General features: G+C 38.8%; 1 protein-coding gene across 1 annotated transcript in view; it reads right to left on the bottom strand.

Moving 5' to 3' along the window:
- Positions 1–8,485: 8,485 nt before the first annotated feature.
- Positions 8,486–23,532, bottom strand: part of LOC121377404 (glutathione hydrolase 1 proenzyme-like) — a 36,513-nt gene continuing 21,466 nt past the window's right edge. The window contains exons 10-16 of the mRNA XM_041505383.1: positions 21,142–21,272; positions 20,404–20,492; positions 19,266–19,415; positions 12,039–12,159; positions 10,378–10,504; positions 9,784–9,924; positions 8,486–8,854 (exon numbers count right to left, since the gene is read on the bottom strand). Of these exons, the coding sequence (XP_041361317.1) occupies positions 8,682–8,854; positions 9,784–9,924; positions 10,378–10,504; positions 12,039–12,159; positions 19,266–19,415; positions 20,404–20,492; positions 21,142–21,272 (932 nt within the window). The 3' untranslated portion in view covers positions 8,486–8,681. The remainder of the gene's footprint in view (positions 8,855–9,783; positions 9,925–10,377; positions 10,505–12,038; positions 12,160–19,265; positions 19,416–20,403; positions 20,493–21,141; positions 21,273–23,532) is intronic.

Genomic DNA, 23,532 nt, shown 5'->3' with positions numbered 1-23,532 from the left:
TGGCTGTTTGGGTGTCTAACATACTATGGTTATTTTAACACTTAGTTAGGAAAGGAAAGGAATGTTTGTTTAATGACATCACAGTACGTTTTAAACTATGGCTGTTTGGTGTCTAACATACTATGGTTATTTTAACACTTAGTTAGGAAAGGAAAGGAATGTTTGTTTAATGACATCACAGTACGTTTTAAACTATGGCTGTTTTGGTGTCTAACATACTATGGTTATTTTAACACTTAGTTAGGAAAGGAAAGGAATGTTTGTTTAATGACATCACAGTACGTTTTAAACTATGGCTGTTTGGGTGTCTAACATACTATGGTTATTTTAACACTTAGTTAGGAAAGGAAAGGAATGTTTGTTTAAAGACATCACAGTAAGTTTTAAACTATGGCTATTTGGTGTCTAACATACTATGGTTATTTTAACACTTAGTTAGGAAAGGAAAGGAATGTTTGTTTAACGACACCTCAGCACATTTTAAACTATGGCTGTTTGGGTGTCTAACATACTATGGTTATTTTAACACTTAGTTAGGAAAGGAAAGGAATGTTTGTTTAAAGACATCACAGTAAGTTTTAAACTATGGCTATTTGGTGTCTAACATACTATGGTTATTTTAACACTTAGTTAGGAAAGGAAAGGAATGTTTGTTTAACGACACCTCAGCACATTTTAAACTGTGGCTATTTGGTGTCTAACATACGGTTATTTTAACACTTAGTTAGGAAAGGAATGTTTGTTTAACGACACCTCAGCACATTTTAAACTACAGCTATTTGGTGTCTAACATATGGCTATTTTGACACTTAGTTAAGAAAGGAATGTTTGTTTAACGACACCTCAGCACATTTTAAACTACGGTTATTTGGTGTCTAACATACGGTTATTTTAACACTTAGTTAGGAAAGGAAAGGAATGTTTGTTTAATGACACCTCAGCACATTTTAAACTGAGGCTATTTGGTGTCTAACATACGGTTATTTTAACACTTAGGAAAGGAAAGGAATGTTTGTTTAACGACACCTCAGCACATTTTAAACTGAGGCTATTTGGTGTCTAACATATGGTTATTTTGACACGTAGTTAGGAAAGGAATGTTTGTTTAACGACATCTCAGCACATTTTAAACTATGGCTATTTGGTGTCTAACATACGGTTATTTTAACTTAGGAAAGGAAAGGAAAGGAAAGGAATGTTTGTTTAATGACACCTCAGTGTATTTTAAACTATGACTATTTGATGTCTAACATACATGTATGGTTATTTTGATATGGTCAAGAAGAAAGGAAAGGAATGTTTGTTTTAACGACACCTCAGCACATTTTAAACTACAGCTATTTGGTGTCTGATATATGGTTATTTTGACACTTGGTCGAGAGTGAGAGAAGAAAGGAAAGGAATGTTTGTTTAACGACACCTCAGCACATTTTAAACTACAGCTATTTGGTGTCTAACACATGGTTATTTCAACACTTGGTCGAGAGTGAGAGAGGAAAGCAAAGGAATGTTTGTTTAATGACATCACAGTACATTTTTAAACTATGGCTGTTTGGTGTCTAACATAATATGGTTATTTTAACACTTAGGAAAGGAAAGGAATGTTTGTTTAATGACATCACAGTACATTTTTAAACTATGGCTGTTTGGTGTCTAACATACTATGGTTATTTTAACACTTAGTTAGGAAAGGAAAGGAATGTTTGTTTAATGACATCACAGTACGTTTTAAACTATGGCTGTTTGGGTGTCTAACATACTATGGTTATTTTAACACTTAGTTAGGAAAGGAAAGGAATGTTTGTTTAATGACATCACAGTACGTTTTAAACTATGGCTGTTTGGTGTCTAACATACTATGGTTATTTTAACACTTAGTTAGGAAAGGAAAGGAATGTTTGTTTAATGACATCACAGTACGTTTTAAACTATGGCTGTTTTGGTGTCTAACATACTATGGTTATTTTAACACTTAGTTAGGAAAGGAAAGGAATGTTTGTTTAATGACATCACAGTACGTTTTAAACTATGGCTGTTTGGTGTCTAACATACTATGGTTATTCTGACACTTAGTTAGGAAAGGAAAGGAATGTTTGTTTAACAACACCTCAGTAACTAAATAGCCCTAGTTTAAAATACACTAACATATGGTTATTTTGATACGGTCAAGAAGAAAGGAAAGGAATGTTTCTTTAACAACACCTCAGCACATTTTAAACTATGACTATTTGGTGTCTAACATATTGTTATTGTGATACTTGGTCAAGAGTGAGAGAGGAAAGGTAAGTTTGTTTAATGACACCTCAGCACATTTTAAACTATGGTTATTTGGTGTCTAACATGGTTATTTTGACATTTGTTTGATAGAGAGGAAATCTGATGTTTCCAAACAGCCCTAAGTTTAGCTAGCTAACATTCGTGAACTATCTGATTGGTTCCCAACATGGCCATTTGGTTTAACATGGACGCATAAACCATGCTCGGTCTAGCTGAACTCGGCCCTAGCTTCTCCTACTGGCAAAGCAGCCATGGATCTTTTATATTCACTTTCCTATAGATGTACAGGACAACACATGATCATCTTTGTTACACCAGTCGTGGTGCACTGGTAGGAACGAGAAACAGACAGACGTCGATCTCAAACCGATCACGCATCAAGCAAATGCTTTACCACTGGGGCTACATCCCGCCCTTTGAGATGGCTAGCAAAAGAAGTTGAAAGATAGCAGCAACTGCCAGATCAGGAAAAAATTAGAAAGAATTCAAAGAAAAAAAAATTCCTCGTTTTCCCTGCTTGTACCTTCTGCACAACCATGATTAAATTCTAAAACAAAGTAATAATAAAATGTCTAACATATTTACAGTTTGAGCATTAGTCACAAGTTAACATACATTATAAAAAACAACATCCTACAGAGATTACCAGAAAACCTTTTAAGAGAAAGGTGGACTGAGATCAAAATGTAAAAAAAACCCACAACCCTATACATAAATATTGCCAAATAAACATACTGCCTGCAAGTATACCATATTAAATAAATTTAAAAACTGTACAAATATGAACTTAAAATAACTACCCTTTTCAAAACCTAAAAGCACAAACCACATACATGTGTACTTATAGGATATTAAACGAGCTTCCATTTCATATCACGTTTATGTCCTGAGTGAAATAATGTTCAATTGTCATGAGCTTTAGCGTGATACGAAATGGTAGCGAGTTTAATATCCTATCTATTACCCATAATCGATCTTAATTTATATCACTCATCTCGTTTTGTTTTACGGTTGTAGTGTGCCAGTTGATGACGTCGTTGTGTGACATCAAAAGCGTTAAGTCGCACTTGGCGTTCTAGTGGAACGTATCACTTTGATATGTACCAAGATATTTTTAACCATATTGGTAATAAAGATAAGTATGTACGTCTAAGTCCTATCAAGTCGTACATACACACAAACATGTAACATGTTTACATATACACCTGGATACATACGAACATGTGAGTTCTAAAATAAACAGACCTTAGCTTACAAAATTAATGTTTTATTACTGTAATTAAATGGGCAAGAACAAGAATCCATCACCATTATGAGATGTAGATAAGGCAATTCCAACCCTTGGGACAAAATGTTTTATTACTGTAATTAAATGGGCAAGAACAAGAATCTATCACCATTATGAGATGTAGATAAGGCAATTCCAACCCTTGGGACAAAATGTTTTATGACTGTAATTAAATGGGCAAGAACAAGAATCTATCACCATTATGAGGTGTAGATAAGGCAATTCCAACCCTTGGGACAAAATGTTTTATTACTGTAATTAAATGGGCAAGAACAAGAATCCATCACCATTATGAGATGTAGATAAGGCAATTCCAACCCTTGGGACAAAATGTTTTATTACTGTAATTAAATGGGCAAGAACAAGAATCCATCACCATTATGAGATGTAGATAAGGCAATTCCAACCCTTGGGACAAAATGTTTTATGACTGTAATTAAATGGGCAAGAACAAGAATCTATCACCATTATGAGATGTAGATAAGGCAATTCCAACCCTTGGGACAAAATGTTTTATTACTGTAATTAAATGGGCAAGAACAAGAATCTACACCATTATGAGATGTAGATAAGGCAATTCCAACCCTTGGGACAAAATGTTTTATTACTGTAATTAAATGGGCAAGAACAAGAATCTACACCATTATGAGGTGTAGATAAGGCAATTCCAACCCTTGGGACAAAATGTTTTATGACTGTAATTAAATGGGCAAGAACAAGAATCTATCACCATTATGAGGTGTAGATAAGGCAATTCCAACCCTTGGGACAAAATGTTTTATTACTGTAATTAAATGGGCAAGAACAAGAATCTATCACCATTATGAGATGTAGATAAGGCAATTCCAACCCTTGGGACAAAATGTTTTATGACTGTAATTAAATGGGCAAGAACAAGAATCTATCACCATTATGAGGTGTAGATAAGGCAATTCCAACCCTTGGGACAAAATGTTTTATTACTGTAATTAAATGGGCAAGAACAAGAATCTATCACCATTATGAGGTGTAGATAAGGCAATTCCAACCCTTGGGACAAAATGTTTTATTACTGTAATTAAATGGGCAAGAACAAGAATCTATCACCATTATGAGGTGTAGATAAGGCAATTCCAACCCTTGGGACAAAATGTTTTATTACTGTAATTAAATGGGCAAGAACAAGAATCTATCACCATTATGAGATGTAGATAAGGCAATTCCAACCCTTGGGACAAAATGTTTTATTACTGTAATTAAATGGGCAAGAACAAGAATCTATCACCATTATGAGATGTAGATAAGGCAATTCCAACCCTTGGGACAAAATGTTTTATGACTGTAATTAAATGGGCAAGAACAAGAATCTACACCATTATGAGATGTAGATAAGGCAATTCCAACCCTTGGGACAAAATGTTTTTGTAAGATCCTCGGTAAACCTCGGCCCTCACAAAAAATAAATTTTCCCTCGGGTTAGAATTGCCTTTTCTATACCTCATAATGGTGATAGATTCTATTAGGGTTCAACAAATCCACAAGCCCTCAGTTCCGGTTAGTAAACATTTATTCTGGGCTAGTGGAAATTATCAAATGCATTACCATAATACAGGGGCACTAGCCAAACTTCTGGGATGGCTAACGACTTTCTCAAACATCTGTCGAACACGGCGTTATCACATGATAATCTATCAAATTGAAATGTAAGTAATTCATTAATCAAATGATAATCCAAGTATTCAAAATTAAAATGTCAATAAATTACTAATTCATGAATCAATGATAATAAATATATAATATATAACACATAATTTTTTAATATATTTATAATATCAGTTTAAAAAATGAAATGTAAGTAATTCACTACTCAAAATGATAATACATATATTTAAAATTGAAATAGAAGTACATTACATATCAAAGGAAAGAAGGAAGGAAATGTTTTATTTAACGACGCACTCAACACATTTTATTTACGGTTATATGACGTCAGACAAATGGGCTACTCTTTTCGATTAGCAGCAAGGGATCTTTTATATGCACTATCCCACAGACAGGGTAGTACATACCATGGCCTTTGATATACCAGTCATGGTGCTGTGGCTGGAACGAGAAATAGCTCAATGGGCCCACCAACAGGGATCGATCCCAGACCGACCGCGAATGGAGCGAGCGCTCTACCACTGGGCTACCTCCCGCCCCCTCATATCAAAGGATTCAAATACAAGGCGATCGAATTGAATGATCATCAGCCAGTTGAACCAATTGATCACCTTAATAAAATTTAAAAACACAATTTTTGGATCTCGGTTTAAAGAGAGGCTATCAATTAAAAAAAATTTTTTACAACCGCTGTGGTAAGAATGAATGAAAGTTTAACGACACCCCAGCACAACTCATCGGTTATTGGGTGTCAAATAAATGTAAAGAAATGTTTTTACAGTCAACAATACACAAAATGAAAGGGGTACAATACAAGAATATATATTCCTGTCCTGGATGAAGGGGCTGACAAAAGTCGACACCTGCGCCCATGACAGGCATGCATAACAGCAGCTTGTTCTGAATGTACACGTTAAACCCTATGACCTGACCTGACCTGGAATATTATGACAAAAATTGAGATTACAGAGTAAAAGTAATTTCTGAAACAGAGTAAAAAATATTACAGTTGACAATATGTACAATGTCATGTAAAATAATACAAAACATAACGCAACATGTTTTTTCTTTCACATTATGGTAAATGAAGTACAATTCAGGAATATATTGAACAAATCGACATTTGAGAGAAAAGTAATTTCTGAACCAGAATAAAAAATATTTCAGTTAACAATGTCATGTAAAATAATACAAAACAAGACTGAACGTTTTTTCTTTTACATTATAAATTAGGTACAGTACAGGAATATATTGAACAAATCGACATTTGAGAGAAAAGTAATTTCTGAACGAGAATAAAAACATTCCCTGGAATGCATAATATTAATCAATACTGAAAATTATCAAATACACATTAACAGTACTGTTAAAAACAAATAAAAAGTTAATATGAAAAATATACAAATTGCACCTTTATACACAAATGTAGTTAATCTCCATAAATAGTTAAACATCCTCACAAAATGACATACAAACTGTACCAGTGCGACATCATTAGAGATTGAGTTTGCACTCTAAACAGTGTTAAAAGCACAGGCCCTAAACTGAATACCCCTTTAAAGTGGACTTTTTATGTAGTCATATGGGTGTCCTGTTTACAGAGGTTTAACTGTATATCTAGAATTCACCTCTCTAAACTGAATACCCCTTTAAAGTGGACTTTTTATGTAGTCCTATGGGTGTCCTGTTTACAGAGGTTTAACTGTATATCTAGAATTCACCTCTCTAAACTGAATACCCCTTTAAAGTGGACTTTTTATGTAGTCCTATGGGTGTCCTGTTTACAGAGGTTTAACTGTATATCTAGAATTCACCTCTCTAAACTGAATACCCCTTTAAAGTGGACTTTTTATGTAGTCCTATGGGTGTCCTGTTTACAGAGGTTTAACTGTATATCTAGAATTCACCTCTCTACACTGAATACCCCTTGTAAGTGGACTTTTTATGTAGTCCTATGGGTGTCCTGTTTACAGAGGTTTAACTGCATATCTAGAATTCACCTCTCTAAACTGAATACCTCTTTAAAGTGGACTTTTTATGTAGTCCTATGGGTGTCCTGTTTACAGAGGTTTAACTGTATATCTAGAATTCACCTCTCTAAACTGAATACCCCTTTAAAGTGGACTTTTTATGTAGTCCTATGGGTGTCCTGTTTACAGAGGTTTAACTGTATATCTAGAATTCACCTCTCTACACTGAATACCCCTTTAAAGTGGACTTTTTATGTAGTCCTATGGGTGTCCTGTTTACAGAGGTTTAACTGTATATCTAGAATTCACCTCTCTAAACTGAATACCCCTTTAAAGTGTACTTTTTATGTAGTCCTATGGGTGTCCTGTTTACAGAGGTTTAACTGTATATCTAGAATTCACCTCTCTAAACTGAATACCCCTTTAAAGTGGACGTTTTATGTAGTCCTATGGGTGTCCTGTTTACAGAGGTTTAACTGTATATCTAGAATTCACCTCTCTAAACTGAATACCCCCTTTAAAGTGGACTTTTTATGTAGTCCTATGGGTGTCCTGTTTACAGAGGTTTAACTGTATATCTAGAATTCACCTCTCTAAACTAAATACCCCTTTAAAGTGGACTTTTTATGTAGTCCTATGGGTGTCCTGTTTACAGAGGTTTCACTGTATATCTAGAATTCAGCATGAGCACTGAACCTCTCTAAACTGAATACCCCTTTAAAGTGGACTTTTTATGTAGTCCTATGGGTGTCCTATTTACAGAGGTTTCACTGTATATCTAGAATTCAGCATGGGCACTGAACCTCTCTAAACTGAATACCCCTTTAAAGTGGACTTTTTATGTAGTCCTATGGGTGTCCTATTTACAGAGGTTTCACTGTATATCTAGAATTCAGCATGGGCACTGAACCTCTCTAAACTGAATACCCCTTTAAAGTGGACTTTTTATGAAGTCACAGGTTTCCTGTTTACAGAGGTTTCACTATATATTGAAAATTCTTCGTTATTAAGAGTGATAACATAAATGCTTTTATCTATAACAGTCTTCTACACTGCAAGTGAAGAAGTTACACTATAATTCTAATGAGGCGTCTAAGTTTGACAGTAATTTCTAAAACTTTCTATCATGTCCTTTATGACTGAAAAGCAAAAAATGAATTGCAAGTGTTGGAACGTGAGAGTGATGCTTACACCAATCAGTTGAATGGATCTACCGAGGTGGTTCGATTCTGTGACACAAGCACCTCAAACGAGCACTCAACCGACCGACCTAAATCCCACCCCACCCCACCCCCTATTGTTAATTACGTCTACAGAGGCAGATCTAGGGGAGTGGCCCAGGGTACCACCCCATGCCCACACACTAAATTTTGCTATAGTTATAATTTTATTATATATTAATTTCATTTTTTTTTATCCCCCTCCAAACCTCCCCCAAAGTTCCCTTGTATTCCACCTCATGTCACTGGGCCCCCCATAATGGATTTTCTGGATTCGCCACTGGTCTATGGACCAAACCAAGCAGCTTTCCCGTGTTTCCGTGAGTCAGAGTGAGCGTAGATGTTGTCGTTATTCTTCATGACGGCCTGGACAGCACACAGCCCCTCCGACACCGGCATCATTGTCTGACCCAACTTCATCAGATCACTCACAATGTGGGGCGGGAACAGTTTCTTCACTGGAAAATAAAAAAGAAACATTTATTGAGGCAAATCTTTATAGAGCTGAATTAGAGTATTTAGTATGATGGGTGGGAAATATTTTCTTCACTAGACAAGGAACATTTTGTTCAATGTCACGTCACAATTCGGTCACAGGTTTCAGAGATCGCTACACAGTTTTAAAAGATTAAACAGTAGTTGCTAATCAATTTTCAATTGACTAGAAATGCTGCTAATAAAGATTTTCAAAACAAAATGTTCTCTGCTAGAAAACATAATTGAACAATTGAGTAAAAAAAATGACCATGCTGGACGGGAAAAGTATCTTCATTAGAAAAAACAAATGAACATTTGAGTCAAATCTTTATACAACAAAATTAAATACTTATAGAGCATTTAGTATGTTTGGTGGGAAAAGTTTCTTCATTAGAAAACATAAATTAACAACTATGTCAAACCTTTATAAAACTAGTTTAACATGCTCATACACCACTAGGGTTTTGAACATGCCCATCCAGAGTCCGACCTCCGATAAGATCGGTGGCCTGACTCAGGATGGGGATGGAGTGGGGGGGAGGAGGAGAGGGGGGAGAGGTAGAGTTGAAAATGGGCAGAATTTTCAAAATAGCAATTAGTAAAAAAAAGTTATTGTCTATTTGATCCCGGAAATAGAATGTAATTAACCAATCACAATACAGAACACACAACAGTCAGTTTACAATAAAAAAAAATTAAAGTAATTTCGATATCACATTTTGAACGAAGGTCTAAAAGTTTAAAGTCTGATCTATATGTCCACGTGAGTGGCCTTGTTATGGCCGTTAGGGTTGCACAGCTACATTAAATGTTGAATTGTTATCATATTTTATTTTGCTAACTGAATCTGAATTTGACAACCGATTTCCAGCTCAAATCTGCGACTACATATATGTAATACTATGCTTACTTTCAACTCCATCAACAACTTCAGTATAATTTTCGTACTCTGTATGATTTGGATGCCACATGTTGTGAAGACGCGGCCTCTCTATGGATTCTGTCAGGTTGAGTCCAAACACGAACGCATTCATGATAGTTTCAGCGACACCTGTAAAGTAGTAGGACTGTGAAAACCAATGACAGTTTGTTTTATTTAACAACATCACTAGAGCACATTGATTTCTTATCATCATAAAGAGATACAATAAAAAACCCACAAAAACACACAAAGGCATACAGACCCTCGTTGGGCTACTTGTGATCCCTTGCATATGCCAGTCCGGGTAACCCCCTCTCCCACCCACCCCAAAATCTTTTCCTGTCTTGGACAGGGAGCCAGTGAAAGTCAACGCCTGTGCCCATGACAGGCGTGTGCTACAACAGCTTGTTCTGAATGTGCACGTTAAAACCTATGACCTGACCTGACACGACCTGACCTGACATACATGTATACAATAAACAGGCGAACAGAGACAGATAGATAAACACATACACTAAAGAGACACATAAAAAACACATGCAATAGACAGACATAGACAGTCAGACAGTCAGACAGACAGACCTGTAATAATCCTCGTTCCGTTGGAAGCGCCGACCACCATCCGGAGAGAACACGGAGAGCGCTTGCTGTACACCACGGTGGGAACCATCGAACTCAGCGGTCTCTTCCCCGGGGCGATCAGGTTGTTCTGAAACAAAAAACAACCATCAATCAGCACTTAAAGTTTAACTCTTCTTTTTTTCCCTCTTTTTTGTTATCCCACTGCCCCCTTTCCGTTTACTCATCTTATTTCTTCACAATCTGGCAACTCTTCCTATTTTTCCATTCTTTCATTGTCAATCTCGACATCCCAGTCCTTGTCTCTCCAAGCGCGACAGGTCCCAATCTGCAATTCCTCCCCTATCTTTCAACTTCCTTCACTGTCCACCTCCACATCCCAGTCCTAGTCTCTCAGTTTTAATTTTTCTCATTTGAATTCCATCTAATTTTTTCCCGATCTGCAACTTTTCCTATCTTTTCATTCTTTCATTGTCCATCTTCACATCCCAGTCCTTGTCTCTTCAACTATGACAGGTGCTTGTCTCTTGTGGCTATCCGTGCCACACACCTGCCATTCCCCATCAGCTTTTAGCTGTGGGCTCAGCCTGACCACTTCAGAGAGTATTCAGTACCGTAGTTACTTCTGGCATTGTTAAGAGGCACTACCAGCGGTTTATTAGTTAGTGCCATGGGTCAGACCAGCTTTATTAGCGACAGAGGACGAGTATGCCACATGTAAAGTTCAACTTTGTTTCATTTAAGGACACCATTATAGTACATTGATTAATTAATTATCAGCTTCTCGATGTCTAACATTTGGTAACTCAGGGTTTTACAAATCCATTAGCCCTTGGTTCTTGCAATTTTCTGAGGCCTTGTGTTAATTATTTTTTAACAATTGGACATTTCAACTCTTTCCCTCCCACTCTCGACTGCAGTAGAGACGTGCAAAAACAAACATAAAAACCCATTCTTGAATTTAGTCGAGACACAACTGGTCTTCGTAAAGACAGCTGTCAACATTCGCAGGAATTATCTCTCTTGATTCCGTGAACGCTAGACCATAGTAGAATGACAATCGAACACATGGAGTGTATTTTGTTCATTGGTATTCGTATTTAAGTTGTTATCACATTATCGAAAAGAAAACAAAAAACGGTCTCAATTTGTGTAAACATTATTGATGACATAACGCACACATGGGTTCGATTTCTCACTATTTTTATAATTATTTCTTTTAAAACATGTTGGATATTATTATTTAATAAAAACTGAAGATTTGTATAGGATGTATTCGCAGTAAATAACTGATAATACAGACTTTGAAGTAGATGATGGATGGATTACTTCTCGTCGATTGAAAGTGAAAATAAACTGTCATAAACAATGACATCATGGATCGTGATAGTAGAGTTTTAAGAAAAAAATATATTAAATATTAATAAGTTCTTCTGTATATTTTAGTTTGGTACTTAGGACTCATTAAGATGTTCTCTAAAGTATGACACACGTCAAAATAGTGTTAAATTAGTTAGGTTTTTTTACAATTTGAGGTTGAATAATGTAGGTTCAAAATTACATATTTCATGTTGGAAACTTGGGTCAGTGATGTTTTCTGGTTGTAAAGCTGGGTGGATAAGAGTTAAACAATCATGTATTATTTAGAGTAATATGTAACTCACTGGGTAAGGCTGGGAGCCTGGTGCTGCATTAAACTTAGGAATGCTGAAGTCGGCCATTTCGTTGTTCAGTATTATCCCACCATCTGTGATGATCTGAGAGCCAAAAAATAAATTCAGAGTCCTAAAAAAAATAACAAAGAAAGAACATAACGATGTATAACAAATAAAAATTACAAAAACACGAAACCAAAGTGCAAATATAAAATATGGAGAAAACTTGGAGTGTTTTCTCTTTTATAGATACATTACCTATCCTCAAACAAGGGCACCTCCCCCCCACGCAAGTGGTCTGGTCCGAACATCCCAACAGCCAATGGGATGGCCTAAATTCTCCTACTGCATACTGCTCTCTAGTTCCGGTCACATGACTGTAACTTCCTTCTTTTTCCCTGAGCGCATCGCACGGAGAACAGGAAGCGGGGAGGCCCGGGCAGGATACAATCTTGAGGACAGGTAATGTATCTATAAAAGAGAAAACACTCCAAGTTTTCTCCATTTCTATAGCCATTACCTGTCCTCAAACAAGGGCAGCATTCAACAGATGGTGGTGGGTGCCGAGATCCGTAGATGCTTGTGATAACTCCCCAACCGGAAAGACGCTGACTAGTGGAAGAATAAGGCCAACCTTGGTAAGCCCTCCTCCTAGTGATGCCCGTCACAGACCAATGCAGGTGATGTTAGTAACAACAACCAGAATGGTGGCATCTATCAGCAGTGGCAGGTACGGCTCCCAGAACAAGGACCAGGAGGCGGCTGCCACATCTCATGCTGATTCTGACAGGTGGGAAGTCGTAGCCACTAGGGATGCAGGTGTTAGGTAACCCTCACGTATTGAAGTGTTATTTGTTTCAATAACAAGCGACAACCTAATGAGGTGCATCCGTCAGAACATTGAACAAAACAAGACCCCCGAGTGTTTTCTGTCTAGTACACCAAAGATCTGTTAGTTCAATAACGACAACCAATAACCACATGCAGTGCAGGGTAAAGGTTATCGAGACAAAAGTTCCGGCACCAGTACGTGAACTGTGCAAAAGAACAAAAGTCTAAGCAATCCTCATCTGTCGATTCGATGGACATCTCGGTATGCAGCCCAGAATCAGACAGACATCAACGGCGACGAGGACGGCTTGTATTCAACAGAGTCTGTGCAGCAACAACCGGACCCAGATGATGGAACCCCTCAACGTCTTCTGTGGAGACATCCCTCAGATAATAGTTGGCGAAGATGGAGTCCGTAGCCCAGAAACAACCAGTGGTAATGTGCTGAATGGGTGTGTTGCAGTGCAGGGACATCGTGGCAGCCAAGGCACAGAGTTCATGCGGATTAGAAGCAGACGGAGCAGGTAAACCCTCCTTCTGATAGGCGGTCAGGATAGAAGACCGGATCCAGGTGGCCACCGTGTTGTTGGTAATATCCCTCAACCGACTCTGGTTACAGGAGAGGAAAAGTCTTTTGCGATGTTGTCGAAAAGATCTGGTCCTCTCGATGTACTGGTGCAGGGCTCTAACAGGGCACAACGCCAAGTCCTCAACGTCCGCTGGACCAACGATAGAAGAGAGGGCCTGCACAACATACGAACGAGGCGCTTGGTCTGGTAACTGATTCTTTGCAACAAAGTTCATGAGTAACCCCAAGTTGACTGCACACCGATCTCGGTGAAAACGTACCAAGTCTACATCAAGAGCATGGAGTTCTGAGACACGGGCAGCCGTGGCGAAACCGAGTAAAAACACCGTCTTCCGCGTCAAGTCTTGCAGGGAAGAGGATTCGATCGGCTCATAAGATGCGGTCGATAACGCTCGTAACACCAGATTCAGGTCTCATCTTGGTGGCCGAAACCGGTGTACTTGATCTTCAAGGCGAAACCCTTTGATCATCTTATGGATCTCAGGAATACCGATAACTTCGTTCCAGTAGTGACATCACGAACAGTAGCAATGACCGAAACATACCCAGCGATGGTAGACCCCTTCAATCGTAAAGTGGTCCGCAGATACAGCAAAAAATCAGCAAGACGAGGTATTTGAATCGTCTGAGGGTTGAGTTTTTGCCGGACACACCATCGGTGAAGACAAAGCCATCTGACGTTGTAAGCCACAGTAGTAGATGATCTGTGCGCTTTCAAAATGGCCGCCGTAGACTGTGAAGAAAAACCTTTCTTCCTCAAACTCTTGGACATGTACGCTGAACTGAAGCCATCGACAGGACGTGCCAATCTGTAAGTTCTAGGAAGACGTCTGGTCCCGCCGGAAACAGCGTCATCCAAGGCCGGCGCCACACCGTTGAAGGATAGGTTGAAGACGGGAGACAATCAGTCACAGCCATGTGGGTCACTGCATCCGGATCTTCTATAACGGAAGGTGCCGACGCATCATCTGGAAAATCAGTCAGTAACCTGGCACAGGCACTTCGATCCAATGTACTGGCTGCAATCGGAACACGGACCGTGGACGGTCCCGTCAGGAGCCGGTGTAAACCCTGAACGCTGAATCAGCTGCCGACTGGTGTGGACGGTACGATGTACACGGACCGGCAGGAGCCGGTGGAACCCTGGACGCTGCACCACTTCGATCGATCACGGAACGACGGTACCGAACGGTGAGCCGATGACGCAATCTTCCAGTTGGTTACAGGGCTCCATCTGCTTGCTGGAACAACGATCTGCACAGGCCGGTTACTGGTAGCCGTGTAAACCGACTGGGGCCTGTGGCAGCCAACGATCGAATGCCGACATCTGCCGGTGGAACCTCCGTGGCGATCATCGAAACCGGACCCTTCTTGGCTGAAACAGGTGGATGGGCCAGCGGCGGTAGCATATCAGATATGACAGCCAGACAATCCCTCAGTGACAGGTGGTCCGCCGCATCCAGATCTTCCAGCACCGCAAGAACCGATACATCATCAGAAAGTCACGTAGCACCCGTGAACAGGCCAGTCGCTCTGGTCATGGCCCGATGGAGATACCGGAGAACCGGACCGTGGGCGGTCCCGTGTGGATACCAAGGAACGGATGACCACATCGTCGTTGGATGTGGCAAGGACGGCAACATGTCGTAGACGGCCGCCAAGCAATCCCTCATAGTCATATGGTCCGTAGAGTCGGGCTCTTCAATGACAGATGCCGCAGGCGCTTCATCACCAAAGTCTCGTAGAACTCGAGCACAGGCCAATCGATGTACCGTAATGGAAGCCGCCGGTTAACCGGACCGTGGATGGTCCCGTCTAGCCCTCGGAGGCCTTGGAAGCCACATCAACTGAAGGTTGGCGCTGACGATCTGTGGAACCCGTAGGGAGCCATACAGGTCATGTGGAACGGCTACGGTCCCGGCTCCGATCCGCCGAAGATCGGTGAGCCTTGGAATCCGTGGAGCGTCTATCTGAATGAGCCGGCTTCTTAGAGGGCTGCGTAGAGACCGCAGGCCTGTCATCCGAAGTCTTAGGTATTGGTGGAGCTGAAGAAGCCGCACCCCCTGAAGAGGGGACTGGAACCGGACCTGACCCCGAACCCGCCGGTTTGGGTAAGGTCGCCATTGACACCCTTGTTTCTTCCAGCATGGTCGGTAGAATTGAACGTAACACTTCCGCCACGGAGTCAGCAATCGAAGGCGAAGATTCCACCTTCTTGGTCCTCGAAGATTCCACCTTCTTGGTCCTCGCTGACACCACCTTCAGGTAAGCCGCGAACTCGACATCAGACAAGCCCGCATCTAGAAGTGAGGCCACACGAAACACGACAACCTGGACATAAGTCGTGTGGGTCGCCGCCGGCACTAACTTCTTGCAGCGTAACACGCTCGAACTAGTCGCCTGAACATTATCAGATATGATAATAGTAATTTTTCAATCTGTGAAAAGAAAGAAAAACCAACCATAACACAAATACAAAGCCGGTAAATAAAGACGCCATTTTGCAAATGGCGTCCGACACGACAACCGGCGATTTGACAACATTTCATGTAATTAACACTTGGCAAGTCAAGCGAAATACACAAAAGACATACGAAAGCTAACGAAAGTTAACGAAAATTAAGGTGAAAAACATTTCACCCAAACACAAAGCCAGTCAACACAGACGCCATTTTGCAAATGGCGTCCGACACGACAACTGGCAATATAAACAACATTTCATGTAATTAAACGCTTGGAAAGTCAAGCAAAATACGCGAAAAAAACATAAGAAAGCTAACGAAAACGAAGGTGAAAAACATTTCACCCAAACACGAATACAAAACCAAAGGTCTTATAAAAGTTGACTCCAAACAGAGCCAAGCAAAAGGACGTCCAGACCCTTTAGCGAAGAGAAAAAGAAGGAAGTTACAGTCATGTGACCGGAACTAGAGAGCAATATGCAGTAGAAGAATTTAGGCCATCCCATTGGCTGTTGGGATGTTCGGACCAGACCACTTGCGTGGGGGGGAGGTGCCCTTGTTTGAGGACAGGTAATGGCTATAGAAATAGGTATTTTTGTTGTATTACTACAGTGTTGTATCTTAATTTTATATTATTTAGGTGTAAAAAAAGCGCAGGCTTTATTAAAAAAAAATTAGTTTTAACATCAATATGTAAATAAAAACAGTACATAACATTTTATCTGGACCACGAGGGATGAATATAGTTGAAAAAACCCAGAAGGAAATGTTTTATTTAACGACACACTCAACACATTTTATTTATGGTTATATTGTGTCGGATATATGATTAGGGACCACACAGATAATGAGAGGGGAAATCCGTTTTCGCCACTTCATGGGATACTCTTTTCAATTAGCAGCAAGGGATCTTTTATATGTGGTCCGACAAGGAAAATGGCACTTAGCCATCGGGAAAGTAAAGAGCAGCTACCGCCAGTTCCTGCAGGGGGATACTACAGATACGGCGACACTGAGGGGCAGATTTTCCAACCAAAACTGGAAACCATTTCCGAATGGGAGCCACTATGAGCTCCATACAGTCCGACTGCAGAACAAAAGATCGGGACTTGGGCGCCAAAAGATCTACAGACAAGCAATCCTGATGTCAGAAATGGATAGCCATACCATACACAGGAGTGTCAAGACCATCTGCGGTGCCGGTTACCACGTCGTGATTCAATACCTACTCAACAAGAAGCACATGGTCCCGAATCTGAGTGCTATACCGTTCCTCAGCTCGCCGTAGATGCTCAACCTTACCTAGGGCTCGATTGGACTTTAAAATCTTTGGGTCGTCATTCAAAATTTTATGTTTATTTTTTGGGGTAAATAGTCCAACACACTTCAAGTTTGATTGCCCATCAAAATTGCTCAAATCACTTTAAAACCTTTTCGGCCAAGCACTCTTAATTTATTTTTGGTACAGACATGTCTCAGGTCTCAGAACCTACTTCTAAATTTTTATTGCAAATTCTGCCCACCTCAAACTTACCCCCACCCCTCTTGGCCCAGCGAAAGTCAGAGATTAAGCCTGTGACAGGCGTGCATGAAGCCCTAGTGGCATATATGCACGTTAAGACTTATCCGCTCCGCTCCTATGAACAGGTTTCAACTTATTTTTTAGTATTAAAGGAAGGAAGGAAATGTTTTATTTAACGACGCACTCAACACTTTTTATTTTCGGTTATATGGAAAGGAAATGTTTTATTTAACGACGCACTTAACACATTTAATTTACGGTAATATGGTCATTGGGCCTATGGTTATGGACCACACAGATAATGAGAGAAAACCCGCTGTCGCCACTTCATGGGCTACTCTTTTCGATTGGCAGCAAGGGATCTTTAATATGCACCATCCCACAGACAGGATAGTACATACCACGGCCTTTGTTGCACCAGTTGTGGAGCACTGGCTGGAACAAGCAATAACCCAATGGGCCCATGGACATGAATCAATCCTAGATCGATCATTATTAGAGATGTTTTTTTTATAACTGAAATCAGACATTACTTAGGTAGTACTATTTAGGTTATCCAGTTCCATACATCCAAAGTGTTTCGGGTCATTCTGGTGTTTGTAGTACATCGAAATGCATTTTTTATATACTCTTCAAAAAAAGTAGGGGAATTCCAATAAGAATTTACAATTAAGGTATATTAGATGTGGGAAATGGTTATATGATAATAGTGAATTAATTGGGCAAACATTACAACTGGTTAGTTCAGTATTACAGTAGGTTTTATGACCACCAAAGATCTTGAAGGATGATTGAGGTCAGAAATGAAATTTGAAAGTTGACATTTTTTATCAGTTGCATACGCCGCATCGCAAATTCAAACAATAAAAATTACTTAAAACAAAACAAAACAATAACAACTGTATGATCAACAGAATGAAAAAAAGATTGACAGCAATAATGTTCACAGTGATTAATCGACATTCCTGGAAATTGTCAAAATCGAGAATGAAACCCCATGCACGTGTACGGGACAACTGTGTGATGCATGTGCAAACTATGGAATGTGTTTCAGTGTGTTGATAAACAGTCCTGAATGTTCTTTACTAGGATATCTGTGGTCAAAAGGTATGTTCGGTCTAATAGTTGATATTAACATTAATATTTCAGGTTCCCCTACTTTTTTTGAAGAGTATAATATAATTCTAAAAATAAACATACATGTACCTCTGAGATGTAATGGTTATGAACACGAGCGATAGTCTATTTTCAGATGGTCAATTTCTCCGTTTCATTATCACAGACTCTCATTTCACGCTATTGTAATTTGGGGGCAAGACATAGTATAATAAATACTATTAACAAAGCAACTGTTACAAACTGTACATAAATGCTTTTAAAGTCTACATAGTTAAATAATATATTTATTTTTACTACTTTATAGTTAAATTAAAGTTAAGTAAAATTAGATTTTTTTTTTTTTTTTGATTTTTGTCAAATTAATTCCCCCATATCTATTTATTTATTTCAACTTATTTTTGTGCTTATATCCAATTAAGGTTCAAGCACGCTGTCCTGAGCACACACCTTAGCTATCTAGGCTGTCTGTCCATGACAGTGGGTTAGTTGTTAGTTGGTTAGTTAGAGAGAAGAGGGTGTAGTGGCCTTACACCTACCCATTGAGCCCTTAAGAACTCGCTCTGGGTTGGAGCCGGTACCGGGCTGCGAACCCTGTATCTACCAGCCTGTAGTCCGACGGCTTAACCACTACCCCACCAAGGTTGGTCATTCCCCCATAGGAGGGGTTGCTTAAAAATATGTCTCCCCATAAAAGTGTCAAGCCTATGACTCACGCAGTAGCCGACACCATGATCTCCTCTGAGTCGACAACAGACAGGTGAGTCGTCCCTTTGTCAAACACCGGCTCCAGGTCAGGCCCGTAGTACGACGAAGGGTGGCTAGAGTTATTGATCTTCGATCTTAGCTTGTTGGCAAAACCTTTGCTAAAAACAGACCAAGGATATGAATATTAAAATATTAGTAATAAATAAATTATCCTGTGTCCTCTCTCTCTCTCAGTCTCTCTCTCTCTGTCTCTCTCTCTCTCTCCCTCTCTTTCTTCCTCCCTCTATCTTTATCTCTCCCTCCTCCCTCCCTCCCTCTTTCCACCTCTCTCTCTTTCTCTCCCATTGTCTGTGTGTGTCTGTCTGTCTCTGTCTGTGAAGGCATGTCTGTCTGTCTGTGAAGGCATGTCTGTCTGTCTATCTGAAAATACAAGTAGGTGATAATGATTTCAACAGTCCTAACATACAGGTATCTCTATCTCTCCCTCCCTCTCTCCCCCTCTCTCTCTCTTTCTCTCTGTCTGTCTGTCTGAAAATACAAGTAGGTGATAATGATTTCAACAGTGAATTTGCAGTGAAGTTCTAACATACAGGTATCTCTATCTCTACAGGTAGGTGGTAACAACAAGATCATTACTGAAGTTGCAGTGAAGTTCTAACAGGTAGGTACTCATAATGATTTCAACAGTGAAGTTGCTGTGAAGATCTAACAGGTAGGTAGTCATAATGATTTCAACAGTGAAGTTGCAGTGAAGATCTAACAGGTAGGTAGTCATAATAAGATCATTACTGAAGTTGCAGTGAAGATCTAACAGGTAGGTAGTCATAATAAGATCATTACTGAAGTTGCAGTGAAGTTCTAACAGGTAGGTAGTCATAATAAGATCATTACTGAAGTTGCAGTGAAGTTCTAACAGGTAGGTAGTCATAATAAGATCATTACTGAAGTTGCAGTGAAGTTCTAACAGGTAGGTACTCATAATGATTTCAACAGTGAAGTTGCAGTGAAGATCTAACAGGTAGGTAGTCATAATAAGATCATTACTGAAGTTGCAGTGAAGTTCTAACAGGTAGGTAGTCATAATAAGATCATTACTGAAGTTGCAGTGGTCATAACAAGTTCATTAATCAGCAGCAAAGTTCCTACCTTATTAAGACATCAGATATGTTTGACATGGCCTTGCTGAATTCTGGATCACCCAGCAGAGTTCTCTGGGCATAGGCAAACTTGAAGGCCTGTGTATACATAAAAATGAATGAATGAATGAATATGAATGATTTATTTAATTAAAGTTTAACAACACCCCACTACAAAGAACTATAAAGAACGAATGAATGAATGAATGTTTGACACCCCAGCAAGACCCACTACAAAAAGTATTCAGTTAATAGAACCTGTCAATGGTAAATGAATGAATGAATGAATGAATGAAAAAGAAAGAAAGAAAGAAAGAAAGAAAGAAAAAAGAAAGAAAGAAAGAAAGAACACCCCAGCATAAAAGGAAGGAACAGAAAATTAGTTTAACGACACTGTAGCACATTTTGAACTACAGCTACATAATTAGTATTGTGGTTTTCTTTACAATGCATATTTATCTGAATTTACCGGGCTATTACTTTTCTTAAAATACTAGAGATTGCAATACATATTTTTCTTAATTTACCAGGGTATTACTTTTCTTAATATACTAGAGATTGCACTTTTAAAACATCGGACTCAAATACTAGAGATTGCACCTTTAAAACACCAGACATAAATACTAGAGATTGCACATTTAAAACATCGGACTCAAATACTAGAGATTGCACCTTTAAAACATCGGACATAAATACTAGAGATTGCACCTTAATACTAGAGATTGCACCTTTAAACAACCGGACATACCTCCACCATATGCTGGTAGGTCAGCGATTTGTTGACCTCTTTCTTCGTCCAGTTGTAACCATCAAGAATGTTCAGCATCAGCAGCAGAGCCGGGCCGGAGGAAGGGGCTGGCATCGTGGCAACAATACTTTCTAAACAACAAGGAATCAAACAATACATTTTAAATAACAAGGACAAATAAAATACTTTCTAAACAACAAGGAATCAAACAATACATTTTAAATAACAAAGACAAATATAATACTTTCTAAACCACAAGGAATAAAAACATTTTAAAAAATAAGGACAAATATAATACTTTCTAAACAACAAGGTATCAAACAATACATTTTAAATAACAAGGACAAATATAATACTTTCTAAACAACAAAACAGATAATACTTTCTAAATAAGAAAACAGATTATCATAATAGAAATAAAACTTTCTAAACAACAAGGAATCAGATAATACGTTTTAAACAACAAGGATCAAGATAATACTTTCTAAACAAGGAATCAGATAATACTGTCTAAACAAGAAATCAGATAATACTTTCTAAACAAGAAATCAGATAATACTTTCTAAACAAGGAATCAGATAATACTTTCTAAACAACAAGGAAAAAATATATACTTTCTAAACATCATCAGGCAAGTGCTTTTACCACTGGGCTACATCACGGCTCTCCTCCCTTCCCCCCCAAACTATAACTACAGTAAAAAACCCATAAACCGCACACCCTCGGGACCAAGTAAAAAGTCCGGTTTTAAGAGGTATTCTGTTTAGAGAGGTTCTAGTCTGTACAGATATTTATAAAGGGGTCATGAAAAACATCCGGTTTTGAGGGAATTCCGGTTTACTGAGGGTCCAGTTTTGAGAGGTTTCACTATAGTGCAGGTTTATTAATTTTTATAAAACAAGGTGTGTTCAAACATACAGCACAATAGTTTGTACACCTCCGACTGAATTTAGGGATGCATACAGGTGTGACAATGACGACTTCAGCACTTTAATTAATTAGTCATCTACCACTTGATTGATCAATAGACCTCTTTCACATTCCAATGCGCATATAGGGGCAACTGGTGGACGCTAGTCGTGAACTGATGCGAGATCTCGTAAAAATAGCCCTGTCTATAAATTGGGGGACATTGACAATGGAAGGCCACACAATAGGAACGTGAATTAACTCTATTATTAATTATTGTATCAATAGGAACCCAAAACTTCTGTAAACATCCAACAAATACTTATTGGAGACGTTTGCGTATTATTGCTTATCACGAAAAAAAAATTGAAATGATAATCTGTGTGTGTGCGTGCACGTGTATGTATGTATGCAGATATTTATCGTATTTAACGTGATTTAAATATTTATAAAACATCATACGGATAACTACACACATGTACATTGTGGATTTTTGTCGGGATTTGGTTTTAGCCAATTATTTAAAATTTTGAAAAATGAAATGAAACATATGGAATTTGAGCTACTATAAAATATTAGAATCAGGCCCGTAGGAACGATATTGGGGGTGGGGGCACAATCTGTAGTGGAGGGACACAGTCGTGTGTGTGTGTGTGTGTGTGTGAGTGTGTGTGTGTTTTAAACCAGATTTATATAAAGTAGTTAAAATTTGGGGTACAGTCCCCCACCCCGTCCTCTCGGTTGCTTCCGACCCAAGAATGGCCAGAAATGTAACTGTATTGCATATACAGATATTTATATTGGAAGCAAGAATATGTAGCCTAAGAAACATGTAAGGTTTATTTATAAGAGATTAAACTAGCCGACAACTTGAAAATATGGCTACTAACTCATTTGAATGTTAGAAGCAAACATATGATGTATAATACCTCGGACGACGGACAAGCCTGAATTTAAACCGAAATAATTAAAATGGTGAAAGAAAAAGAAGAGTTAGGCCAATAAATAAAAATAAAAAAATCAGATCACATACTTTCAGAATTTGATAACTGTAAATTAATCAAGGTATCGGCGCTATGTTTAATGGCATTTATGCAAACGTACTACGGTGACACTCATGGTCTATGTGAGGTAGAGATTTTGTTGGGGTTTTTAGGCGGAAGGGGAGGCATATTTTTTTAATTAAATTTTAAATACTGATATATGTGGAGAATTAAACATCACTAGAAATCCGCGTGAATATAACTACAATTTTAATTGTTAAAAGTTCATTTTATTGTATAAATATTTTAATTTTGCTTTGTTAAAATCGTTGACAGGCGGCTCCAGAGACTTCGTCCACGTTAATGTTTCTCTGCGTTTGGTCTTAAACCATTCCATTCCAATGTAAACTTTAGTAGACCATTTTTTGCTGCCATTATAACATCTGATATGAAATATGTACGTTAGTCGCTAGAGATTCAGAGCTTCTACGAATCTACT

The sequence above is a fragment of the Gigantopelta aegis genome, chromosome 7 (genome assembly GCF_016097555.1).
Source record: "Gigantopelta aegis isolate Gae_Host chromosome 7, Gae_host_genome, whole genome shotgun sequence".
In the NCBI taxonomy this organism is placed as follows: domain Eukaryota; kingdom Metazoa; phylum Mollusca; class Gastropoda; order Neomphalida; family Peltospiridae; genus Gigantopelta; species Gigantopelta aegis.
Note: the sequence above shows the minus strand (reverse complement) of the source record. Positions and strands in the feature narration are given on the sequence as shown.